Raw genomic sequence first — 21,851 nt, forward strand, 5'->3', positions numbered from 1 at the left:
TTCTGCCTTCTCCGCCACGTACATCTTTTACGAGAACGAACTGAAAGTCATTCTGGTTGTCTGTAGTTCTGGCAACCAAGAAGTAACCTGTATGAACATAGTGTCACACTTCTGCACCATTATTTTGAGTCAAAAGTTCATAGCACTACATGTGATCAAATATAAATCATTACTTTTTGGTAGAGCTTGTTGGCAAAGCCCTAAAGCCGCGGCAGCAGTTAACAGAACTCGAGGAACATCAGTTTCTTCATGACTTTCATCATAGTCATGAAGAAATTGGCTATGATGAAAGTCAGTTTCTTCATGACTATGATATTGTTTAGAACAATGTTTTACCTAATACCCATTCTATTTAACAAAGAAATAAATTTTAACGCTGTATTTTAAGATAACTTACAACGCGCTTTCGGTGCGTCATAAATTATCTTTACTAGTATGCTTGGCAGCCTTGTGCACCAAATGAGAGATCGTAATGTGCATTTACTAAAAATAATTTTTAGTAAAAAGGTGATTTGGTGCAGTGGTTAGAGTGGTTAGAGCGCTGGACTGTGTATCAGATTAGTCGAGCTCAATTTCTGGTATGCTAATTCTTTTTAAGCTCTCCAAGGTGGCTTCGGACAAACAGACAGAAACTGTTCTTATATATATATATAATATATATTGTATATTTAATATATATATATATATAATATATATTATATATAATATTTAATATATATAATACATATATATTGTATACATTATATATAATATATAGGCCTATTATATATATAATATATATCATATATTATATATATAATATATATATATATTCTATAAAGTATGTGTGTCCTTGCAGCTATTATAGGTCTTAAAATCTTGATATTAAAATTGTGCTTTTTGATAGATTTGAACTCACGACAAACGTCATAAACAGCCTTTACAGTTGTTTGTATTTTCTCTTTTAATTTATTTCAACTACACAAAACACTTCTCATGATATGTAGTTAGAAAGTTATAATGGCAAATGTTGTTATAGGTTAAATAAAAACCAGTTTTCTGTCTAAAGACTTTGTTATTACCCGGGCAACACCAAGTAGCACAACTAGAATTGAAATAAAGATTAAGATAGTATTACAAACAAGCCAAATCAAGTTTTATCTTTCTAAATTGAATATGAAAACATAACAATTTTCATGCAGACGAAAGTTTATAATTACCTCCCTTACTTATTCTTACACGATTGTTAACAGATTTAGCTGTCACTCGTGCATCCATCATGAAAACATTTTGTTTGGTAGACAAAGAAGAGTTTAAACTGCAGCAATTTCTATTTTTAGAACACCATCCTGTTACAAAACCTCAACTGTTTGCTACATTGCCTATGCTAAATATTTATTTTACTTCAATTCAATGTTTCAAGATTTTTCATGGTTTGTGTCCTCGTTTTTTACATGACAATTACAGGTTCTTAACTCATTTCAACTTACGTGATATGAACAAATTGCATACAATCACTAACAATCATTTTGAAAATGTCATTGCCAGCTGCTTTAACAATCTTCCATCAAATATCCGTTCTCTTAGCAGAGAAAGGCATTTTAAACACTATTTGTCAGACTATTTATTCAATTTTAATGGCTAACTGTTGCTTTTTTCCCTTTTTTTGTTTTACTATTGTTGTATGGCCTAATTTGAAAAACATTTCTATTTGTGAAATGAAATTATTGCCAATAAAGTACTATATACATTAATGATAACAACTAGCAGCTTAACTGGTAAACTACCAATTCAAATGCTTATTTACCTTCAGAAGACGGAGTTGCATCCCCGACAAGACCAGCATCGATCTCTTCAGTTGTTGGCTTGTTACTAAGTATCCATGGTGACCACTTTGGGCTAGAGTACCATCCACATGTTGGGGAAGGCTGGTCAGGTGATTGGAAGGAGCATAGATCCCCTACAATTGGTTAACACATGTGTGGCAAACGAATTGGTTTGTTTGTATTTAGTTAGTATGTTGTTTTATGTCGAAGTCAAAAAAATTAGAGACAACTTAATAACAACATATACCAAAGCATGTCTTGATAACTTTTATGTTGAGTAGGGAGCACACAGTGATTACGGGTCAATAAGAATAAAGCTGCATTTTGCACAAAGTCACACGCGGGTGACATTTCAGTCCAGGTTCAAGTTACCCTCTCACAAATGAAGCTACTTCAATTCAAAAAAACATTTTATAAAATGTTTTTTTTTCATAGAATTATTACAATACGATGTGCTAGTAGATAATTCTACCATAATTATCTACTAGCACATTTTATAAAAACGTGTTAGTATACAATTTTGTGATTTCTAGCATAATCAGAACGATGTTTTACCTAATGCCCATTCTATTAACAAAGAAAGGTATTTTAACGCTATATATCAAACCATTTATTTGATCAACTAACCGCTGCCCTTTTGGGATTTTTGTATGGCATAATTTAAAGAAACATAATTTAAAAAACATTTGAAATGAAACTATTGCCAATAAAGTAACATATATACTGAGAACAGAAGTTTTGTATCAGCCTAAACTGCTATGAATCACTCTACTGTGTCAGCCTATTTAGTCTATTGAACCCAAGTCCCTCCCTCTTTTGGGTTCCTCGGCTTTTGGCAGTTAATAATCAAGTTCAGCACATGCAACTACATATCATTCAAATCCTTGCATTGTGCTCTTTCTCACCTTGCTAACATTATCAAGCAAAAATTTTAAATTCTGGTAAAAACTTAGTGTAGGAGTGAACATTTCTATATGAAAGGCAGAATGCCCCAATACCGATATTATTGGCATTAATACTGAATGCTTTGTGCTGAATGCTGACTGATGACAGTTTGAGAGGTCCATAAAACTGAAAAGTAAATAAATTGACTCATTTTTCTCAACAATCTTTTTGCATACATAACTATTCACTGTGTGCACAAGTATATTTGTTCACCGCATATGCAAAAAAATTGTTTTTCCATGAGTTTTATTTTGACCAAAGTCTAACCGCAGCTCTTTAAAATAAGTGTTGAGCAAAGCTCTCACAATGGATTGCTACCAATGCCATAGAGGTTGAGCAGATGATGTGTTATACATACAAATAAACAATCATCAAAACTAAACAGAAGCAGTGAAATCTGAGCTGCACTTTGTGCGATACATTTGCTTAGATAAAGATGAAAGCGGTGGTAGAGCGAAAATAGATGATCAACTAACTTCTTCCAAGGAAGAAATTTGAAACCTAGTTTGAGCATATACGTATTTAAATTGGAAGAATGTGCTACTTACCAAGCAATCTATCATCTTCTAGGGTTGATGTTGACAACTCACTCTGAAAATAACAAAATTATTGAATGTTTAATAACTTACAAGTATTACGTTACTTGTACCAAAAACTACTCTCACTGAAGTGGTTTCAGAATTAAATTTTGCTCACCACACTAAAATAAACACATTGTAGCAGAAAGAACAAGACTAACAGCTTCCTAATCGCCATGACCGCTGGCAGCTTCCAAAGGCTTGAGAGAGACTATCTATATTAAGCTTAGTTAATATAGTAATTTCTGGCTAATGCATTGAAAAGCTTTGGGATTTATGGGCTAGGTCATGCTCATACTTTGCTAGTTCAAATGCAAAATTATTAAAAAAGTAAACATGAATATAAAAAGTATAGTTTTTCAAGCAACAAACTGCATCTTTCAGGAAACAAAAGTTAAAAGTACGATTGCGCTTCCTACTTGAATTAAACTTTCTTAGATTGGAAATTCCAGCACACTTTTAGTTAAAAGTACACTTTTGACTGCATATTTAATAAAACAAATTATTTCTTTTATGTACAAACAGACTAAAAGTGAAATGCCATTAGTTAATTATTTATGAACGTTATCTAATTATGTACATATTATAGTTACTGTTTTTATTGAGTTTTTTTTATAAATGTTACAATTATACTTCTACCAATTTTTTACTATTAGCGAACACAATGTTTACCACATATTTTTGTTACTGTAGTAACTGTTTAGTTTGATATTTGTATATATGTATTTGCTGCTGAATTTGTAAGTAATTACAATCGTTTTCTCATGCACAATAAAAATTTTAATAGAAAACTGGAGTTGTCATACATTGCTAAATATTTCATCGTAACAAATTCTTATTGGTTAAAATATTACGTATCCAATGAAAGACAACTCTTGCAATGCCTCTATGACGTTTTTCGCAAGTAATACTCAAACATCGTCCAATCAAATTGTAAGGAATTGGATCATGTGACCAGGACTAAACGCTTCATCGGATAAGGAGAAAAAGGTCGGCTAGCTGTGGAAAGGTGTAGGTGATCACTGGTTGGAAAATCTACAAAAAAACCGTAAAAACAGCAAAATTATCTCATAAAAAGACTTCAGGGTTAGTTCAAATGCTAGAAGTATGAATTATTTGGATTATGTGATGTTACGTGGGCTAGTTATGAGTTAATTTTTCTAGGTTTCGGGTTCAACATGCACCACACTAAGTTCTTGTTCACAGTTAAGAAATTTGCATAATATACATTCTGGTAGTATATATTAATTTTCAAAAAAGGTGAGCTAACTAACTTTGCTATTATTGTTTCTTAGCTATTTTATTGGGCTTAAGACCTTTTCCTCATTTTTCTATTTTTTTTATTGATTGGTGTGACTTCGTACTGATGTCTGTTTGTGCTACCTTCAAAGAAAGTTATAAACGTTAATATTTCGGGATTTTTTTAATTTTTGATACCACTTTTTTCAATTGTAAAAACTGGAACTGTTTTGAGAATATTTCAAAGTCAGCATCTCTGTTAGCTGGTTAATTAAAAACAAAATCCTGAACTTTCTGGTATAGCTTTGAGCGGAGGAGACACTCTACTTATCATTGATAGTAGGATTTTTGGTATTGTTATACATCTACTAGAGGATTGAGTAACAATCTTTAGTACACAAACCTTTTGGAGTTGTACTCTTGTCACTCCATAAAACTAATAGAGGAATCGATCATCTAAGTGCTGCTTACTAGCAGCGCTGCTGTGATGTTTTCATTGCATTATGTAACACAGGTTTTGGTGGTGGTAGTAGTCAGGACATTGAAAATGTATATCTAATAGTTAAGTTTATTTTAAAATTTTGCGTTCTCTCTCTATAAGTTGAGCTAGATTTGGATGCGAACGACAGACCAATAGAGTTCTGTGTTGACAGACCCAACTAATAAGCTGTACTGCTGCCATGAATTCATTAGTAGTTATCACTCATTACCTCTATGGGTGAGATGCTCGCAGTACTGCAACTAGCAGGCTGTCACCTAAGCACAGACCCCTCTGTATATCTTAAACAAAGGCTTTTGATGGTGAATCCTTGCCAAACCAGAATGTACCAAACCAAATGGCGAATTGCTGCAAACAAAAACTTGTAAGCTTGCATCTTATAAAGAGACATGTTCCGGCATCTTTTTGACAGGGTGTGAACAAACCAAATTCTAAACAAACTATCAACCAGCTGAAACATTTGTTTATTTTATGCGCATCAAATTAACACTGTACCAGAAAACCAGCAAATTTCCTTCAGCTGTTAGGGTGATCTATCAACTGTATTTAAAACCGGTTTAATTATTATTAGTTTTATTACTTTGCTTACATGGCAACTCAACTTTGAAGCAGTGTATGCACCGAATATTTCTAAATGCACATATTTTAGAACTTTTCAAATGAATTTTTTGAGCTCAGACATCGCAATCACAGACACAAGCTAGTACTTTCAACTACAGTGTTTTCATAACGTTGATAGTAATGCCTATCAACCAGCGTTGTGGTAGTAGACTGGTTAAGAGGTTCATCTGTACCATTTCGTTAGCACTTTTACAAAAAGTTCACAGCACCAAATGTATCGCTTTCTACAAGAAAGAATGCTACTACTAACACATGCTTTAAAGGTTTTTTTTGCAATGCAGTTGCAGGCTCAGGGTTCTTATTTAATTTAATTTTTTTGTGTTTTTTCAGTAAACATGAAGTATCTTATTAAATATGGTATTAAAGATGAACTTGATTGCGTGCGGTTGAAATGCTCAGTTAAAGCAAAAGTGTGGTTATGATGCCTATACAATGTAGTTGCAAAGAGACTGACAGAATAGAGACGCATAATGTTCACTGCTACTTGAACGTAATAGTCGTTGGCAACGATAACAACTAGTGATGTCATTTAACGCGTAATATTCCTCTGAGCTGTTTAACCATGATTAAGTTTTGTCGATTTTAATCTTGAAACATCCGGGCAGTCAGATCACCTCGACAGCAAAAGCTAGCCATTGATACAAAATACTCATAATTTTTTATACAAACTACTACAAATTTGGGGTACGTTCATCTTTAAATGTATATGATGGTGCACAAGCGTTGGAAAATGTTACGAAACAAATTTTGCAAGTCATTCAATAAGTTGCCGATTTATTCCTAGTTTGGTTATGCTAGAGATTGTTCTATGTGTAAGAATGACAGTCATTATGTAAATGGTATTCAACAGCCACTCTACGATTAGCCAAAGTCACATGATCAAAGATCCATGGATCACATTTGTGATTGTTTGACAACTAAACTAGTAGTTTTCACCAAGTGATTTCTTTTTCACTCACATTTAGGTGGTAACACATTGCTACTCATTGATTTGTAGCAAAGGCGTGGTTGAGAGTTTCTCAGCACCAAAAAATTTCAAACATCCATTGTATTGCTAGTAAAAGAACGTATTAGTATGTATGATTAACATATTCCCATTGAAACCCATCGTTACAACTTTTAAGCTGTTAGCAGCAATGCCACTATCATATGGCTTTCATTTTAAATTGTTTGTATCTTTTTAACATACAAATTGAAATCAATAGTTTAGTTTTACAATAAAATTGCTGCTTTTACGCTATCCGTAAATATTGATAATCGGCTAAAATAAACAAATGATTTTATATTTAAGTACAAGCAGTATGACTGTCTCAATCTTTTGGTGAGATATGTTATCATGAGCCATATGATAATCTTAGAAGCTTGCGAATTTCAAGATTCTAGATAGTTTGTAGCTTTGAACCAATTTTCTTTTCAGTTTAAAGCCCTTATAGCTATAACTGCCTGGTTAGTAACATTTTGCATTTGCTAAAGGTTTCACTATAGTAGTATAAGCATGGCATTGGTTCATTATTAACGATTGTTGAGTATGATCTTTGCGATTTAAAATTGACAAGGAGTTATCACCGCTTTTTTTATAATTTCCAGTTGTAATGAAAAACAATGCAATGTAAATGTATTTTTTCAGCATAAAGGTGTGAAATTCTTCAACATCTCAATGTTTTAGACACACCTTTACAATTGTGATTTAAAGCTATTAGTCCTCTGTCTGTCCATAGATTAGAATTATCACTACCAGAAGTCCTGCCCTCTGGTGGTGATAATATCATTTGTGCAAATAGTCGTTACAATTCACTTTCATTTGGTCGTTGAAATGCCTCATATCAAATGTCTTGTTTGACTATTACTAGTGCAAATGTCTCACTGAAAGCTCACTTACATGTTTGTCCTAGTACGTACTACAGCATTAATGATGATGAACCTAGGTGATGGTAACACTCATTCCAGGTGATGAACCTAGCATGAGCGAATGTGTAGTTGATGCTAAAATTAAAATAAATGTGCCTGATGGTGTAAACTTTGGTATTGAATTTAAAGAAAACTTTAGTTTGATGCTCTAGCAGAAGAATTCTTCTGGCTTTTATGGCGAACAAACTGAGCATATGCCTCAAATAATTTAACGAAAAGATAATTCTGAGCAAATTGAGTTATGCATGTGAAGAGTAACGAGTTATGTTAAGAGTTTTGTATGCATATGCACGAATGGAGGCGCAGGTGAATGACATGGGTTGTTATTATAGTTCTATATCCGGCTATAAATGTGGCTTACTAAAGAACTAGCAGTTATTAAAAATAGTTTTGTTCATTCAAGGTTTTCCATACAGCTTTGCTTGAGGTAATTTCGTATTAGTAAAAAGAGAAATGTATGTCCTTTATTTTTAGCTTTCACCTAGCTATATTTTTACCCTTTAATTATATTTTCTCACTATCAACAATGTAAGATTTCTCACATTTAGAAAAAAGCGATCTATCTTCTCTCTATATACACTTTGATGAACTATTACAAAAGTAGGAATTAGGGCCATAGTTAATACTGTATTTACCATTACCAATTGATACAGGTATAGGGAGGCAACTCTTCAATCAGCTTTGGTATCATTCAAACTGCAAGGTTTCTTCTGCTCAGTTTCTAAAAATCACTCGGCACATTTTCAGGATGCTGACAACATTAACTGTCAGATAGATGACCAAGATATAACCTTTGCTGTATTTTGTGTCAGTTACATTTTACCAATGAGTTTTGTGATGAAGCGCTGGTCTTTTTTCTGCAAAAATGATTGTCATTCTGACTCCTAAAAAATTCAGCACGCCGACCTCAACCTTTTCTAAAGAAGTGGTCTGTTGCTATCTCGACTCTCAATGTGGATGAAACCCCTTCTGCTAGTAAAGATTAACTGGTGGCAAGCAAAACAAATAGAAATGCTTCAGCAATTTAGTGTCACACGAAAGCTATGTTCTGTTAAAGATTTGAGGGTGCTGCCAGATTACCTGTGGGTATCCTTGACTGTGACACGGTATGCACGACAAAATATCCTCACGCGGTATGCATGACAACATATCGAAGAAAGTCTGTCGTTGGTTAGGCTACACTACAAGCATGTGCTTACTCCTCAGTGTACCCTTAAATTAGAATTATCTCTTTCATGCTGCTTACAATTATATGCAACCAATGCAGTAATCACTCTATTGCTGACCAGCGGTTTAACACTTGTAAGAACATTCGCATTTGTTATGAGACAAGATTAGGGTCGTAATAACCTACAAATAGTAAACTTATTGTTGAGATCCCGTGTCACCGCTTTAATTCATGCACTGAAATGAGTTTTTTTACCGTCATAAGGCTTACCCGGTGTAGCTGTTAGGTGCTCACATGTGCCCAAATCAAGAAGAGAGCTACCACAATACTCTTACTCGATTGGAAGCTGAACTCCTTTGCATACCCCCTTCCATGTGTTTGATTAGAAATGTCTCTAAATTGACTAGCAAATGTGGCAGCTTGAGTGAGTTATTTTTAAGACATGAAATTGAAGGTTTTCTTCAAGGTAATACGAACGATCCAATCACCTTTCTTTACCTCTATATCGTGTTCACAATCTATTGGGCTATGCATAAGGAATTCTGAAGCTTTGTCTTAATCAAAGTATTAAATGAACAAAACATGAGCCCAAGTATTTGATGAGCCCTAACATGGGCTACCCCAAGTATTGGATGAGCCCTAACATGGGCTAGCCCAAGTATTGGATGAGCCCTACCATGGGCTACCCCAAGTATTGGATGAGCCCTAACATGGGCTAGCCCAAGTATTGGATGAGCCCTAACATGGGCTAGCCCAAGTATTGGATGAGCCCTAACATGGGCTACCCCAAGTATTGGATGAGCTCTAACATGGGCTAGCCCAAGTATTGGATGAACCCTAACATGGGCTACCCCAAGTGTTGGATGAACCCTAACTTGAGCTAGCCCAAGTATTCGATGAGCCCTAACATGGGCTACCCTAAGTAATGGATGAGCCCTAACATGGGCTAGCCCAAGTATTGGATGAGCCCTAACATGGGCTAGCCCAAGTATTGGATGAGCCCTAACATGGGCTAGCCCAAGTATTGGATGAGCCCTAACATGGGCTACCCCAAGTATTGGATGAGCCCTAACATGGGCTACCCCAAGTATTGGATGAGCTCTAACATGGGCTAGCCCAAGTATTGGATGAACCCTAACTTGGGCTACCCCAAGTATTGGATGAACCCTAACATGGGCTAGCCCAAGTATTCGATGAGCCCTAACATGGGCTACCCCAAGTATTGGATGAGCCCTAACATGGGCTAGCCCAAGTATTGGATGAGCCCTAACATGGGCTAGCCCAAGTATTGGATGAGCCCTAACATGGGCTAGCCCAAGTATTGGATGAACCCTAACATGGGCTACCCCAAGTATTGGATGAGCCCTAACATGGGCTACCCCAAGTATTGGATGAGCCCTAACATGGGCTAGCCCAAGTATTGGATGAGCCCTAACATGGGATACCCCAAGTATTGGATGAGCCCTAACATGGGCTAGCCCAAGTATTGGATGAGCCCTAACATGGGCTAGCCCAAGTATTGGATGAGCCCTAACATGGGATACCCCAAGTATTGGATGAGCCCTAACATGGGCTAGCCCAAGTATTGGATGAGCCCTAACATGAACTAGCCCAAGTATTGGATGAGCCCTAACATGGGCTAGCCCGTGTTAGGGAGCTAGCCCTAACATGAATTAAAATCCCTGGTCTAATATTAGGATACAGTAAATTTCTGAGTTAAATGATTTGCACTTGACTATCGGTTTGACCGACAGGCCCTGCACTTATTTTAGCCTCTCTTAATTCTTTTCAGTGATAGCCTCATGCAACGCAACTATAATTCTAGTCCGCTTAATAGGTCAAGTTGATAGGTTCAGCAGGATTGTGTTGTTGCAATAGTACAATATTTAATTGAGTTGTTCCTGTAATTTATGGATATATTTAGTGACTGAAGTTTTTTTGTTGTTCGTCTCATTGAAAAATAAGCTTTAACCCAGTTTGTAGTTATTTGTCTATATTTTTAATCCTAAATCATTCCAAATGATTTAAAAACTTGAGTTTATTTAAAATGCTGTCAACATTTTTAATGAAGCTGTCTTCGGTCAAAATAAAACCAATTAGGATATTCCAATCTACTTAAACTGCAGAGTTTGTTTCAGTCATTTATGTCTTATGTCCATTGTGTGTTTCTATGAACACCAGATATGAAATTATAACTAAAAAAGGATAATGTTGATGCTTATTTATATGCCAATGTGGTGTGAATTGATTCGGCTGGTAGTGTTTGCTGAGGAATGCACGCTTCAATTAGCTCATCTCGGTTTTAGTTCGAGTTAGTTTTAGTTCGAGTAGCTCAAATTGAAGCCTTTTTAATTAGCTTATAGTTCATTTTTACTGATTAAGGTTTCAATGAAGTATTGTATATTGGTGGGTAATAGTTGTTTTAGCAGATTCATTGGTGGCATTGGTCTGTTGAACTGCATAAACTCCAAAATGATCTACTATTACACAAATTAGTACTTGGAATTAGCAACTCAATGTTTTGCTATACATACAACTGGTAACCTTGTTTTACATATGGTAACATATTTTACAATGAAATGTTAGATTGTTATCGTGTTTAAAGAAATTAGTCTTATGTTTATAAGCCCTATAATATATTTTTCTTTACCGGAATGTTCTCTTCAGGTGAGGAGTTCAGTTGGAGGGTGAAAGGAAAAAAACCATTGTAATGGAGAATAACGGGAATCAAAATTTGGCCTCCGCGCTTTGCCAAGCAGGATGTGGATTTTTCGGGAACGCGCAATATGATGGCATGTGTAGCAAGTGTTACAAAGACTTTGTAAAGCGAAAACAGGCGACACCTACTGACAGTTCAACAATCTTATCAGCTGGCTTATCGTCAACAACTGTTGCGTCCGCTGCTACGCCGACCCCTACATCCTCCCTCCTTCCGGACACGACGCCTAGCGTAGAGACAGCGTCACCTACAGTCACTAACTTATCCAGATGTGATGTCGTCGCTGAACAACCAACACCAGGTGCCAACTTTAACACTCCTTCAACCTCTAGCGGCGGAGAAGACAGCGGCACTGAAAGTCCAAGCAAGTCCAGGAAACGGACAAGATGTTTTACTTGTAAGAAGAAGGTTGGCTTAACAGGTAGGCTACTAAAATTCTGACCACTAGTGCGTCATAATTCCCCCAGTTTTGTACAGACATTTTGTTCATGTAGCAAGGAGTGATATTTTTTTATAGTTGTTTGTCTGAAAAATGCTGAGTTTTTGTGGCTCATTACTGAATCATGCAGATTTCTACAGACGTTAGTTTCCTGAAAGATCGCGAAGCTGTGTCAACGTGTACTTGCTTGCAAGCATTTTAGGTTTTTTCATTTTGCAGGAAGACAAAAGGAGTTTCTTTCATTTCGCTGATAGCGTATCTTGCCATCTCATCAATGATATCATCATATCGTCTCATGCTATGCTACCATTATTGTGGTTGTAGCATTCAATTAATCTATCCTTATTGATAACATTTATTAGACTCCGGTCAGAATAAACCCTTGAGAAAAGGGAGTAGGGGCGGAATTGTGGTTCAATGTAGCGATGTTTAGCAATCTGCTTCAAGTAAATAAGTGAAGTCTGTTAGACTGATAGAAGCCTGTTCACACAAGCTTCTATCTGAATGCTTTATAGTACCTGCACTGGCATCGTTTTGAGCAATAATTGCCAATGAAATACAGCATTCAGAATTAGTTTCATTATCGTAATAACTTGCCATGTCCCGCGATTTTTCAAAACTAAAGTCGTGTTGTTCCCTAACAGTTAGACCTGGTGTACGCAGTATGCTGTTAGCTGGGAGAACTAATGAGACATGTGAGTGGACCTCCGTCATACGACGTTAATTTGTTCCGGTGTTGGCATCGTAAAGCGAGAATGTTAAATGTCGCATAGAGGGGTACAGAAACCCATGGTAATTATCTAATGTAAACCACCTCTTAGTATAAAAAAACATCAAAGTTTTTTATATATACTGTACATATAAAAAATTATTAACAAAATAGTATATTAATCTTTGTAACTATAGTTACCCACAGTAACTTTAGTACAAATATTTAGTGATTATGATCTGTTTATGGTTATGATTCTTCTTCCTTTAATGTCGTTATCAATCTTAAGACTCATGGTTAACGAATTAAAGTTATATATTTAATTATATAGTTACATTCGTATGATTAATTAAAATTTGATAGTAAGTATATTAACCGCTAAAATGCACAATAAATTTTCACTTTTGTTTTTTCCCACTAATTTTCGGTTCAGTCACACAATATCGAGCAATTACGAAACATGAAGAATGCTAAACTGAGAGAGTGAGCATCGTATCTCTTTCATGCGTTGTGGGAGGGATTTCAGCAAATAACATATCGGCATCTTAGTTATTCCGATGTAATCAGCATACCAACTGGCCCAATTTGAATTTCGAGAGACATTTTTGTTGATGTCGTATGGCGAAAAAAATAAAGTAATGAGGGAACGAATAATCATCGTGTTTGGGATATTAATGCGAAAAAACTGTACAACAGAGATGTGGTAACCCTGGGGTGCACTGTGCATGTTTACTGCTGTAGGCATGAATGGATTCATGTCATGTGTTGCAAATAGAAATGTTTGGTATGATGAAACTTCCACTGTGCTTAATAACCATTGAGTGAGTGCTATGACAGCGTTGGATGGTGTTTTTGTTCCTAATGTTGTATTGCATATGATATATTAACATGAATATAAGCACATTCCACACACATTTATGTTTGTTTATAAACAGTAAATAGTTAGCAACATTTAAATTCTTATACTCTATATTTCACCCTCCACCAGCAGGTTACATAAACAGTTTAAAAGAACACTATCAGTAAATGAGTGCATGTGACGATTTAAAATTTGTGTAGATCAGTGGTTGTTAACCCTGTTAGAGTTCCTGAACAGCTACATATTTTACTGGTGCACAAATTTAAATGTCTGAAAAGTCTTCCTAATGTCAAGCCCTTATAAAAATTATTAATTTGAGGTAATGACCTTCACCTATGCAAATGTTGCACTAAGCCAATGTTAGGTGTAGTAAAGATTGCACATCATGTGTTTGTAACTATAACCTTTTAGGAGGTGTTAACTGTGATGTGATTTGTTTATTATGAACCAGGTTAAGCCAATAAAGTAGATTGTAACAAACACCAATATTAAAATTGTGTGTCGAGCACTTAAGCACTTGGATAGGTGCTTGACATCAACCTTTGCAGCCAACTTTAAGAAGATGCCTATGTCCTTGAAGAGGCCTCAGCTTTTCAGGTATCAGGAGTTATCCTCCCAATTTATAGTCATGAGCTGCTAGCCAATCAGGAATGGACATGATTCAGTAAATCCTTAGTGCTAGTTGATATTCAGTTAGCATAATACTAGTTCAAGCTATCCATGTAACATTTGGATATTTCTTTGTTTTAAATTGAATTGAAAGTGTTTTTCAATTTTGAATCCTATATTTTTAATTTCAGTAAACAATTTTTCCATTAGTCAGCTAATGATGCGATTGATGGTCACCGAGAATAGTAAGACAAAAGAAATTTGAGTCTTCAAAAAGTCCACTTGTGTATGAATACCGCTCCAAATGCAGTATTACATGCATTAACAGGAATAGCATTGCATGCCACCGGTTTATAAAGTGGAACTAGTGACATCACCTGTGCAAACATAGATAATCTAAAACTATAGCGTTGTGTCATTAGCTCGTGGAACTTGACACGTTTGCCATAGGTTATGCTCGCTTTAAAGAAGTTGGTGACTGGATGCAATGTTGTTCAATAGGCGTTGTACAATTACGAGTTGAACCTGTTTAAATGGGAAAATGCAGTATATATATATATAGAACAGGCGTGTACCGGTATCTGAAAAAAGTGTTTCCTGTTATATGGTATTTCTTTGTGAGGTGTATTAATTACCTTTTTAAAATTGGGAACATTTGGTAAAAATAAATCCTCATGTATTTCTACGAAATGTCTACCCTTAGAAAGTTCTATCCAATTTAAATATTGCATAGGTTTGAGCATGGGTGCTTTTTCACTATCGCTGAGTGTCTTTGTTTTTGAGCCATTCATTGGACTTTTCTAATAAGTAAACTGTATACAAGTCTGTTCTGCTATACTTTCCTGCAAGTGTCAGCAGATGTCATGCTATGTTTGTCATTCATCGCACAAAGTCATGTACGCAACTTTGCGTTTTCTGCTTGCAGGGTTTGAGTGTCGATGTGGGGGAATGTACTGCGGCATACACCGCTACTCGGATAAACATGGATGCGCTTTTGATTATAAGGAACACGGTGCCGATCACATAAGGAAAAACAATCCACTAGTTGTAGGAAGTAAAGTTCAAAAGTTGTAAAAGAGTCAGTATCACAACCACACTGGACGATTAGCAGCCAGTCACCACGAGAAAAATCCAGCTTTTCCGAATCATTTGCCTCAGAGCGTTTACTCAAGGGATGCATCTAGTTTCCTCTACTCATTACTGACATAACATTTCTGTTTATTGTAATTTGGTCAACTAGAAATACGCTCTGTTTATCACACTTATCCATTGGCTGAATCTGTTTCATTTGAGATAAAGTTACAATTCATTGAGTTTGCTTTTAGATTTAGGGTATAATAATAACCTTTGCTTCCATATTACCGTATTGTGATTCTAAATCCATTTCGCTATTCTATTGGTATGCTTGATTATTAATTGGCATCTAGTATAACTGTTTTCTTATTAGATTTGCTAAAGTATATCTTGGTGTACGAATTACTTGAGCATGTTGGTTAACCACCATCTAATGTGAACACGGTGAGTTGGTTCATCAATGCCAGATGTACCACCACTGCTTTTGCATGAGAACTGTATATTAGTTGTACACCAAATTTACACATAAATTTTGTTCTATCTTTCTGTTAAATTTTTAGTGGCATCTCGTATTTTGTGTGAAATCGAGAGTTTTTTATAGCCTTATTTGTTTAGTTTGTCTCCAAACTGTAGTCCTGGTTCTACACTGAAATTTGCATGAGTCTAGTGAGGCGCAGATGATGAATGACCAATCGATGAAAGCCTGATAAATGCATTCACAAGATGAGCTGCTAGCTTGCCTTGAGCAACATTTGACAGCCTATCAACCATAATATTGTTTGACAGTTTGCTTAGTAGTGCATGGCATGCAGAATTCTGCCGGGAGATAAGCTTGTGTTAACCATAGTGGTTGTGGGATCTGACCAGGTTTATTGGTAGAATTTATTGCATGTAGGCAGCCATCATATTAGAAGATGAATTTGACTGGCATATCCAGAAAACAGTTCAGATATACGGATGAAAGACTACTGACAGTACCCATTTTTTCTGCTAGGTTTATATCAAATTTTGTGTCACAAGATTAGGCTCCTCTTATTTTCCTTGATTACTACTTGTGTCGCCAGCCTGACATAGCATCGTTTTCGGAGTTGTGTGCCTTATTAAATATCCGTGTAGACAACCCTGACCCTTAACGCTTGTCAAGCCTTAGAATTATAGTTTCTATGCTAAAGTTTAGCAACTGAATTAAGGAATTGCAGCAAATTCTAACGATTCAGATAGACTTCTTTGTACTCAATTGTATTTGTCGACAAAATAACGAAACATTTAACATCGCATGCTATTGTGATGAACTCAGCATTCATTTATCGTTATTTTTGAGAGTTTAATAAGTGCATGATGGGTTGTTGTCATTTCATTTACGCCAACTAAAGATATTAGAGCGAATCTTGCGTGCAATCTAAAGTTTAAGGATCTCTTTAACCAGGTTGAAAGGGATATTTTTTTCACTTTGTCTTTTGTCGTATTTACGTATTCACTGCTCAATCCTATAATAGTTAAATGGTGCGCATTAACGCTAGATTGACTGATACAGCTGTAAGAGCTGTTGTCACTACCAAACTTCATTGTTGTTGTCGCTAGATCGCAAAAAGTGCTAGAACTATAATTTATCAGACGATTTAGTAACTCGAACAACCGTTATGCGTTAAAGAGGGCTGCAGTAATATTAATCACAGTATATCCACATATTTGTCATGAGGTAAAAAACCTGACAATCTGTACATCGTGTTAAATAACGTGCAAGTACATGCCTTGATACGACACTGTAGAATGACCTAATCTGTGAGTTGCCGTATAGCTTATATGTCATAGCACCGAGAAGCCAATAAAGCTGTGAATCCTATACTGTTAATCTGATAGCTTTAATACCATGGCGGAAGCATTACTTACCTTGACTTCTAGTACTAGCGTTTCACCATTGCCTTAGACATTGTTAGGCTACATAAGACCTCAAAACATGATTACACACCATGCCCCTCTCCTAGGAAAAGGCTACCTCAGAAGATCCTAATTTCATATATTATCATTTCCAATCAAGTTACAAACTTCTAAAATTGAAACTACAATTTTCCTTTTATCTCAAATACTCTATCATCTCCTTCGCTTCCCAAGGACTCTTCCTCTGCAGCTAGGTCAAGAGTCTTGGACTCCTCTTGACCAGTGCAGGCATCTGTCGTACTGACAGGCTTGCTGCTTTTATACAACCCTGGAGTCTCAAAAGACTCCGCCATGGAGCTTTTAGCAACACCTACAGTTTCCACCCTAGCCTTCTCTGCACTCACGCTTTCCTCCCTGGAATCGCCCTCTAGGCTTGGATTACAGGAGCCAGATCCAGCAGCCTTTTCTGCTTAAGCACAGGCACCAGCAGAAACGTGTCCACCGTGGGCCTAGCCTTCGCAAATCTAGCGGGAAAACAAGCTTTCACCTTGGCCATTTCAGCTAAGACGCCTTGGAAGACGACAGAGCTCTCATACTCCTCACTCAACTTCATTTTTCCTTCTCTAACTCTCTAATCTGATCCTCAAACCTGCGCTGTAACCTCTTTCTCCTTAACCTAATATTTTTTCGTTTCTCCTCAAATTTATTCTTATCCAAAAAGTTTTCGCTTTCTATTTCGTCTAAAAACTCATTAATTTTGTTCAATATAGAGACATTCTGGATTTTCCCACTGTTCTTTACTACACCGGCATAACTAGCACCAGATCGAGAAATTGATTCACTAGCTGGCATGTCTAATTGTCTTTCAGCTTGATCCTTAAGACTAGACACTATCGGTTTGGGTGTTACCATAGAGTTATCTCCCCCTAGAGTGATAACTGTGCATTCAACAACACGAGCGTTTCCGGTGCCAACAAGGAGCGTTTAGGCCACGCCCCTTTTTTGTGCTAGTCAATCGTAGTGATTGACAGAACGATAACATCAGCCATGTGAATGATCATGAATTTCCACTGTTAAGATAGCAATTATTGCTCATATTAAAGAAATGATGATTATAGTTTATTACACTAATATATGCTTATTATTTAAAGCAATTCAATACCTACATGCCTTGCAAAGGCACTGAATAGATAGTGTTAAGTAAGTGAGTTAATGCAATCAGTTACTACAATGATATACAGCCCCCACACATGGGGGGGCAGTATATCTTTGGTTACTCATAGATAAGATAGATAGTCATACTGGGGATGTATTACATTGGTGTGATAGGAATCTAATCGACTGCCATCAACTGAAAGTATTGACATTGTATGGTGATAGAGTGATTCATTGACACCACAGTTCACAAACAGCCCTTGCATGTAATATTAGATTTCAATACATATCAATCAAATACATAGACTAGCTTGAACCAAAGATGTCCACTAGTTAGAGGACATCTTTGCTTGATGTAAGCAAGCAAAAAGTTTGAAAGTTAGAGTGGCAAATGTTGTTATATGTTAGATAAAAATAAATTATACCTAATTATACTAAATTATAATTATTTAAAAATAAAATAGACTTTTTTATTACTTTATTTATTAAATAATTTTTATTGTAATCATAGCTAAACAGATTATATTTAGCCATCACTTGCTAATTATTTCACATTTACATTTAAACACATTTGCAGTTTCATTTTTCTTCCTAATTTATTTCAACAAAAAACTTCTTTCATGATATGAAATTTAAAAGTTGCAGTTGTTTGAAAAAGCTTGAAAACATTTACAGTTGTTTTTATTTTCTCTCCTCTCTTCATTTATTTCAATTACACAAAACACTTCTCATAATATGTAGTTTAAAAGTGAAAGTGGCAAATGTTGTTATATGTTAAATAAAAATAAATTATAACGTACTTAATTATACTAATTATAATTATATAAATATAAAATAGACTCTTTTATTACCTTATTTATTAAATAATTTTTCATTGTGATCATAGCTAAACAGATTATATTTAGCCATTACTTGCTAATTATTTTACACTTAAACACATTTACAGTTTTTTTCCTAATTTATTTCAACAAAACACTTCTTTCATGATATGAAATTTAAAAGTTGTAGTTGTTTGAAAAATCTTGAAAACCTTTACAGTTGTTTTCTTTTTCCTCTTAATTCATTTGAACTGCTTAAAAATATTTTCTCATGATATGAAGTTTAAAAGTTAGAATGGTAAATGTTATATAAAAATAAACTTTCTGTCCAAAGACTTTTTCATTACTCGGGCAACTCGGTTAGTACAGCTCATAGTTGATGGCAGTCAATTAGCTTCCCATCACACTAATGTGATACGACTCCAGTATGACTATCTTTCTCATCTATGAGCAACTGATTGCATTAACTCACTTACTTAACACTATCTATTCAGTGCCTTTGCAAGTCAAGTAGGTATCAAGGATTACGTGTATGTCACAATTTCCATTTCCATAATTCGTTTCCATATAATTTCCATTTCCATAAAATTTCCATAATTTATTTCCATATTAATTCCATTTCCATAACATTTCCCTACATCATTTCTATATTATTTCCATTTCCATAACATTTCCCTACTTCATTTCTATATTATTTCTATTTCCATAACATTTTCATAATTCATTTCTATATTATTTCCATATTAATTCCATTTCCATAACATTTCCCTACATCATTTCTATATTATTTCCATTTCCATAACATTTCCCTACTTCATTTCTATATTATTTCTATTTCCATAACATTTTCATAATTCATTTCTATATTATTTCCATATTAATTCCATTTCCATAACATTTCCATATTATTTCCATTTCAATAACATTTCCATATTATTTCCATTTCAATAACATTTCCATATTATTTCCATTTCAATAACATTTCTATATTTCTAAAATAAAATTTCCATATCCATTTCCCTAAAATTATGGAAATATTTATGTTTATGGAAACAATGATATACAGGGGGGCTGTATATCATTGGCTGTATATCATTGCTGTATGGGGCTGTGGGGGGCTGTATATCATTGATGGAAATGGATATGAAAAAGTAAACATTTCCATAATATGTTTAGCGATCCCTGGTAGGTATTGAATTGCTTTAAATAATAAGCATATATTAAAGTAATAAACTATAATCATCATTTCTTTAATATGAGCATTAATTACTATCTTAACTGGAAATTCATGATCCTTGTTTAACCCTTCTCATGGCTGATGTTATTGATCTAGTCAATCACTACGACTGACTAGCACAAAAAAGGGGCGTGGCCTAAACGCTCCTTGTTGGCACCGGAAACGCTCGTGTAGTTATTACTCTATGGGGGGATAACTCTATGGGTGTTACTAAACACTTAGGTTCCATATTTTCCTTCAAGTTCATTTTAAAAGTACCAGAAATTGTGCCTAAACCCTGAAAACATCAGGAATTTCCCTTATATGGTCTAAATCATTTTTGCACATACTATTAACGTCAAGCAATTTTAGCTGATGCAACTCATGTAATCCTAAAAGATTTTTCCTAGAACCTGTTAAAACATACATGGAAGTGTCGACTGACCTAAAAGTGCTTCTGATTTCAACTTTACAAATTCAAGCTACAGATAGAAAAGATTCATCTGCGCTATATAAACTATGTTCAGGTTTACTCAACTCAGACCAAGTATTTTACTAGTCCCTTCTGTTACCGTAGAAACTTCTGCTCCTGTACCCAGTGTAAACTCAACATTTTTCCCATTCACTTTTAAAACTTGTTTAATGTCACTACTACATAGCCCTTCTTTATTGCTCTTGGTAAGTCTCACTCTATGTGGACCTTTTCTAAGACTCCTACTTTGTCTACTAGACTTGTACCTATCTCCTGATGGGCTTCTACTACTACCACTGCTGCTATATTTCTTACAATCACATCTAGACTCTTGTCTTTCACTAAACTTGTTGCGAGGACAATCCTTAGAGATGTGACCTTTCTTTGAACAAACATAGCACCTAGCACTCGAGCGATGCCTAACATGATGTCCTTCCCTGTTACAAGCAAAGCTAATAATACTTCTAGCAGTGAAATTATATCATCTAGGTGATGACCTTTTATGACTTTGCCTACCTCTCCACCTAGGTGAAAAGGTGTCAGACCTATCACTACCCGAACTGTCTCTCCTAGACAGCCTAAAACTAGAACACTCACCATGAGATTTCTCAATCTTCCTAGAAACTCGGCAAACAGGTGCAACAGAACTACTGTCACTAGATTCCACCTTGATATCTCTCTTAGCACCACTGATAATAGATTCTGATTCTCTAGCTAAATGCCTAGCTTTCAATCTGTTAGATAATTGCTCCCAAGTTAAGTCAGTCTCCTGCATTAACTCTTTCCTAGCACTGGAATCACAAACCATTCACTGCTAAAGCTACACAGAGGTGTTGCCTCAAATCATCATTACCATCACCAAAATCCATATCATACTTAACTTTTCCACTCTCACCAAGTACTCTCTCTTCTTCCTCCAAAGCCTGTGAAATCGTAACAAATTTCATCGTTCTCACAAAAACACTTTCCTCTCTCTCTCTCATAATGACCTCTCAAAAGATTCAAAGCAGTCTGATAAGTATCAGCTGCTTGGCTCGCAATATCAAACCCTAAGCTTCTCAGTAACTCCATTCCTCTGCTACCGATAGCGCCCAATAAAACTAACAGCTTAGTCCTCCCCGCAAAGAATGGGACACCACC

At 35.4% G+C, this 21,851-nt stretch overlaps 1 protein-coding gene across 1 annotated transcript; it reads left to right on the forward strand.

Moving 5' to 3' along the window:
• Positions 1 to 4,283: 4,283 nt before the first annotated feature.
• LOC137401222 (AN1-type zinc finger protein 6-like) lies at positions 4,284 to 15,778 on the forward strand. The gene is made up of 3 exons (XM_068087623.1): positions 4,284 to 4,414; positions 11,431 to 11,903; positions 15,024 to 15,778. The coding sequence occupies exons 2-3, from the start codon at positions 11,474 to 11,476 to the stop codon at positions 15,170 to 15,172; spliced, it is 579 nt and encodes a 192-aa protein (XP_067943724.1). The 5' UTR covers positions 4,284 to 4,414; positions 11,431 to 11,473; the 3' UTR covers positions 15,173 to 15,778.
• The last annotated feature ends 6,073 nt before the right edge of the window (positions 15,779 to 21,851 follow it).

This window comes from Watersipora subatra, chromosome 7 (genome assembly GCF_963576615.1).
Source record: "Watersipora subatra chromosome 7, tzWatSuba1.1, whole genome shotgun sequence".
NCBI lineage: Eukaryota > Metazoa > Bryozoa > Gymnolaemata > Cheilostomatida > Watersiporidae > Watersipora > Watersipora subatra.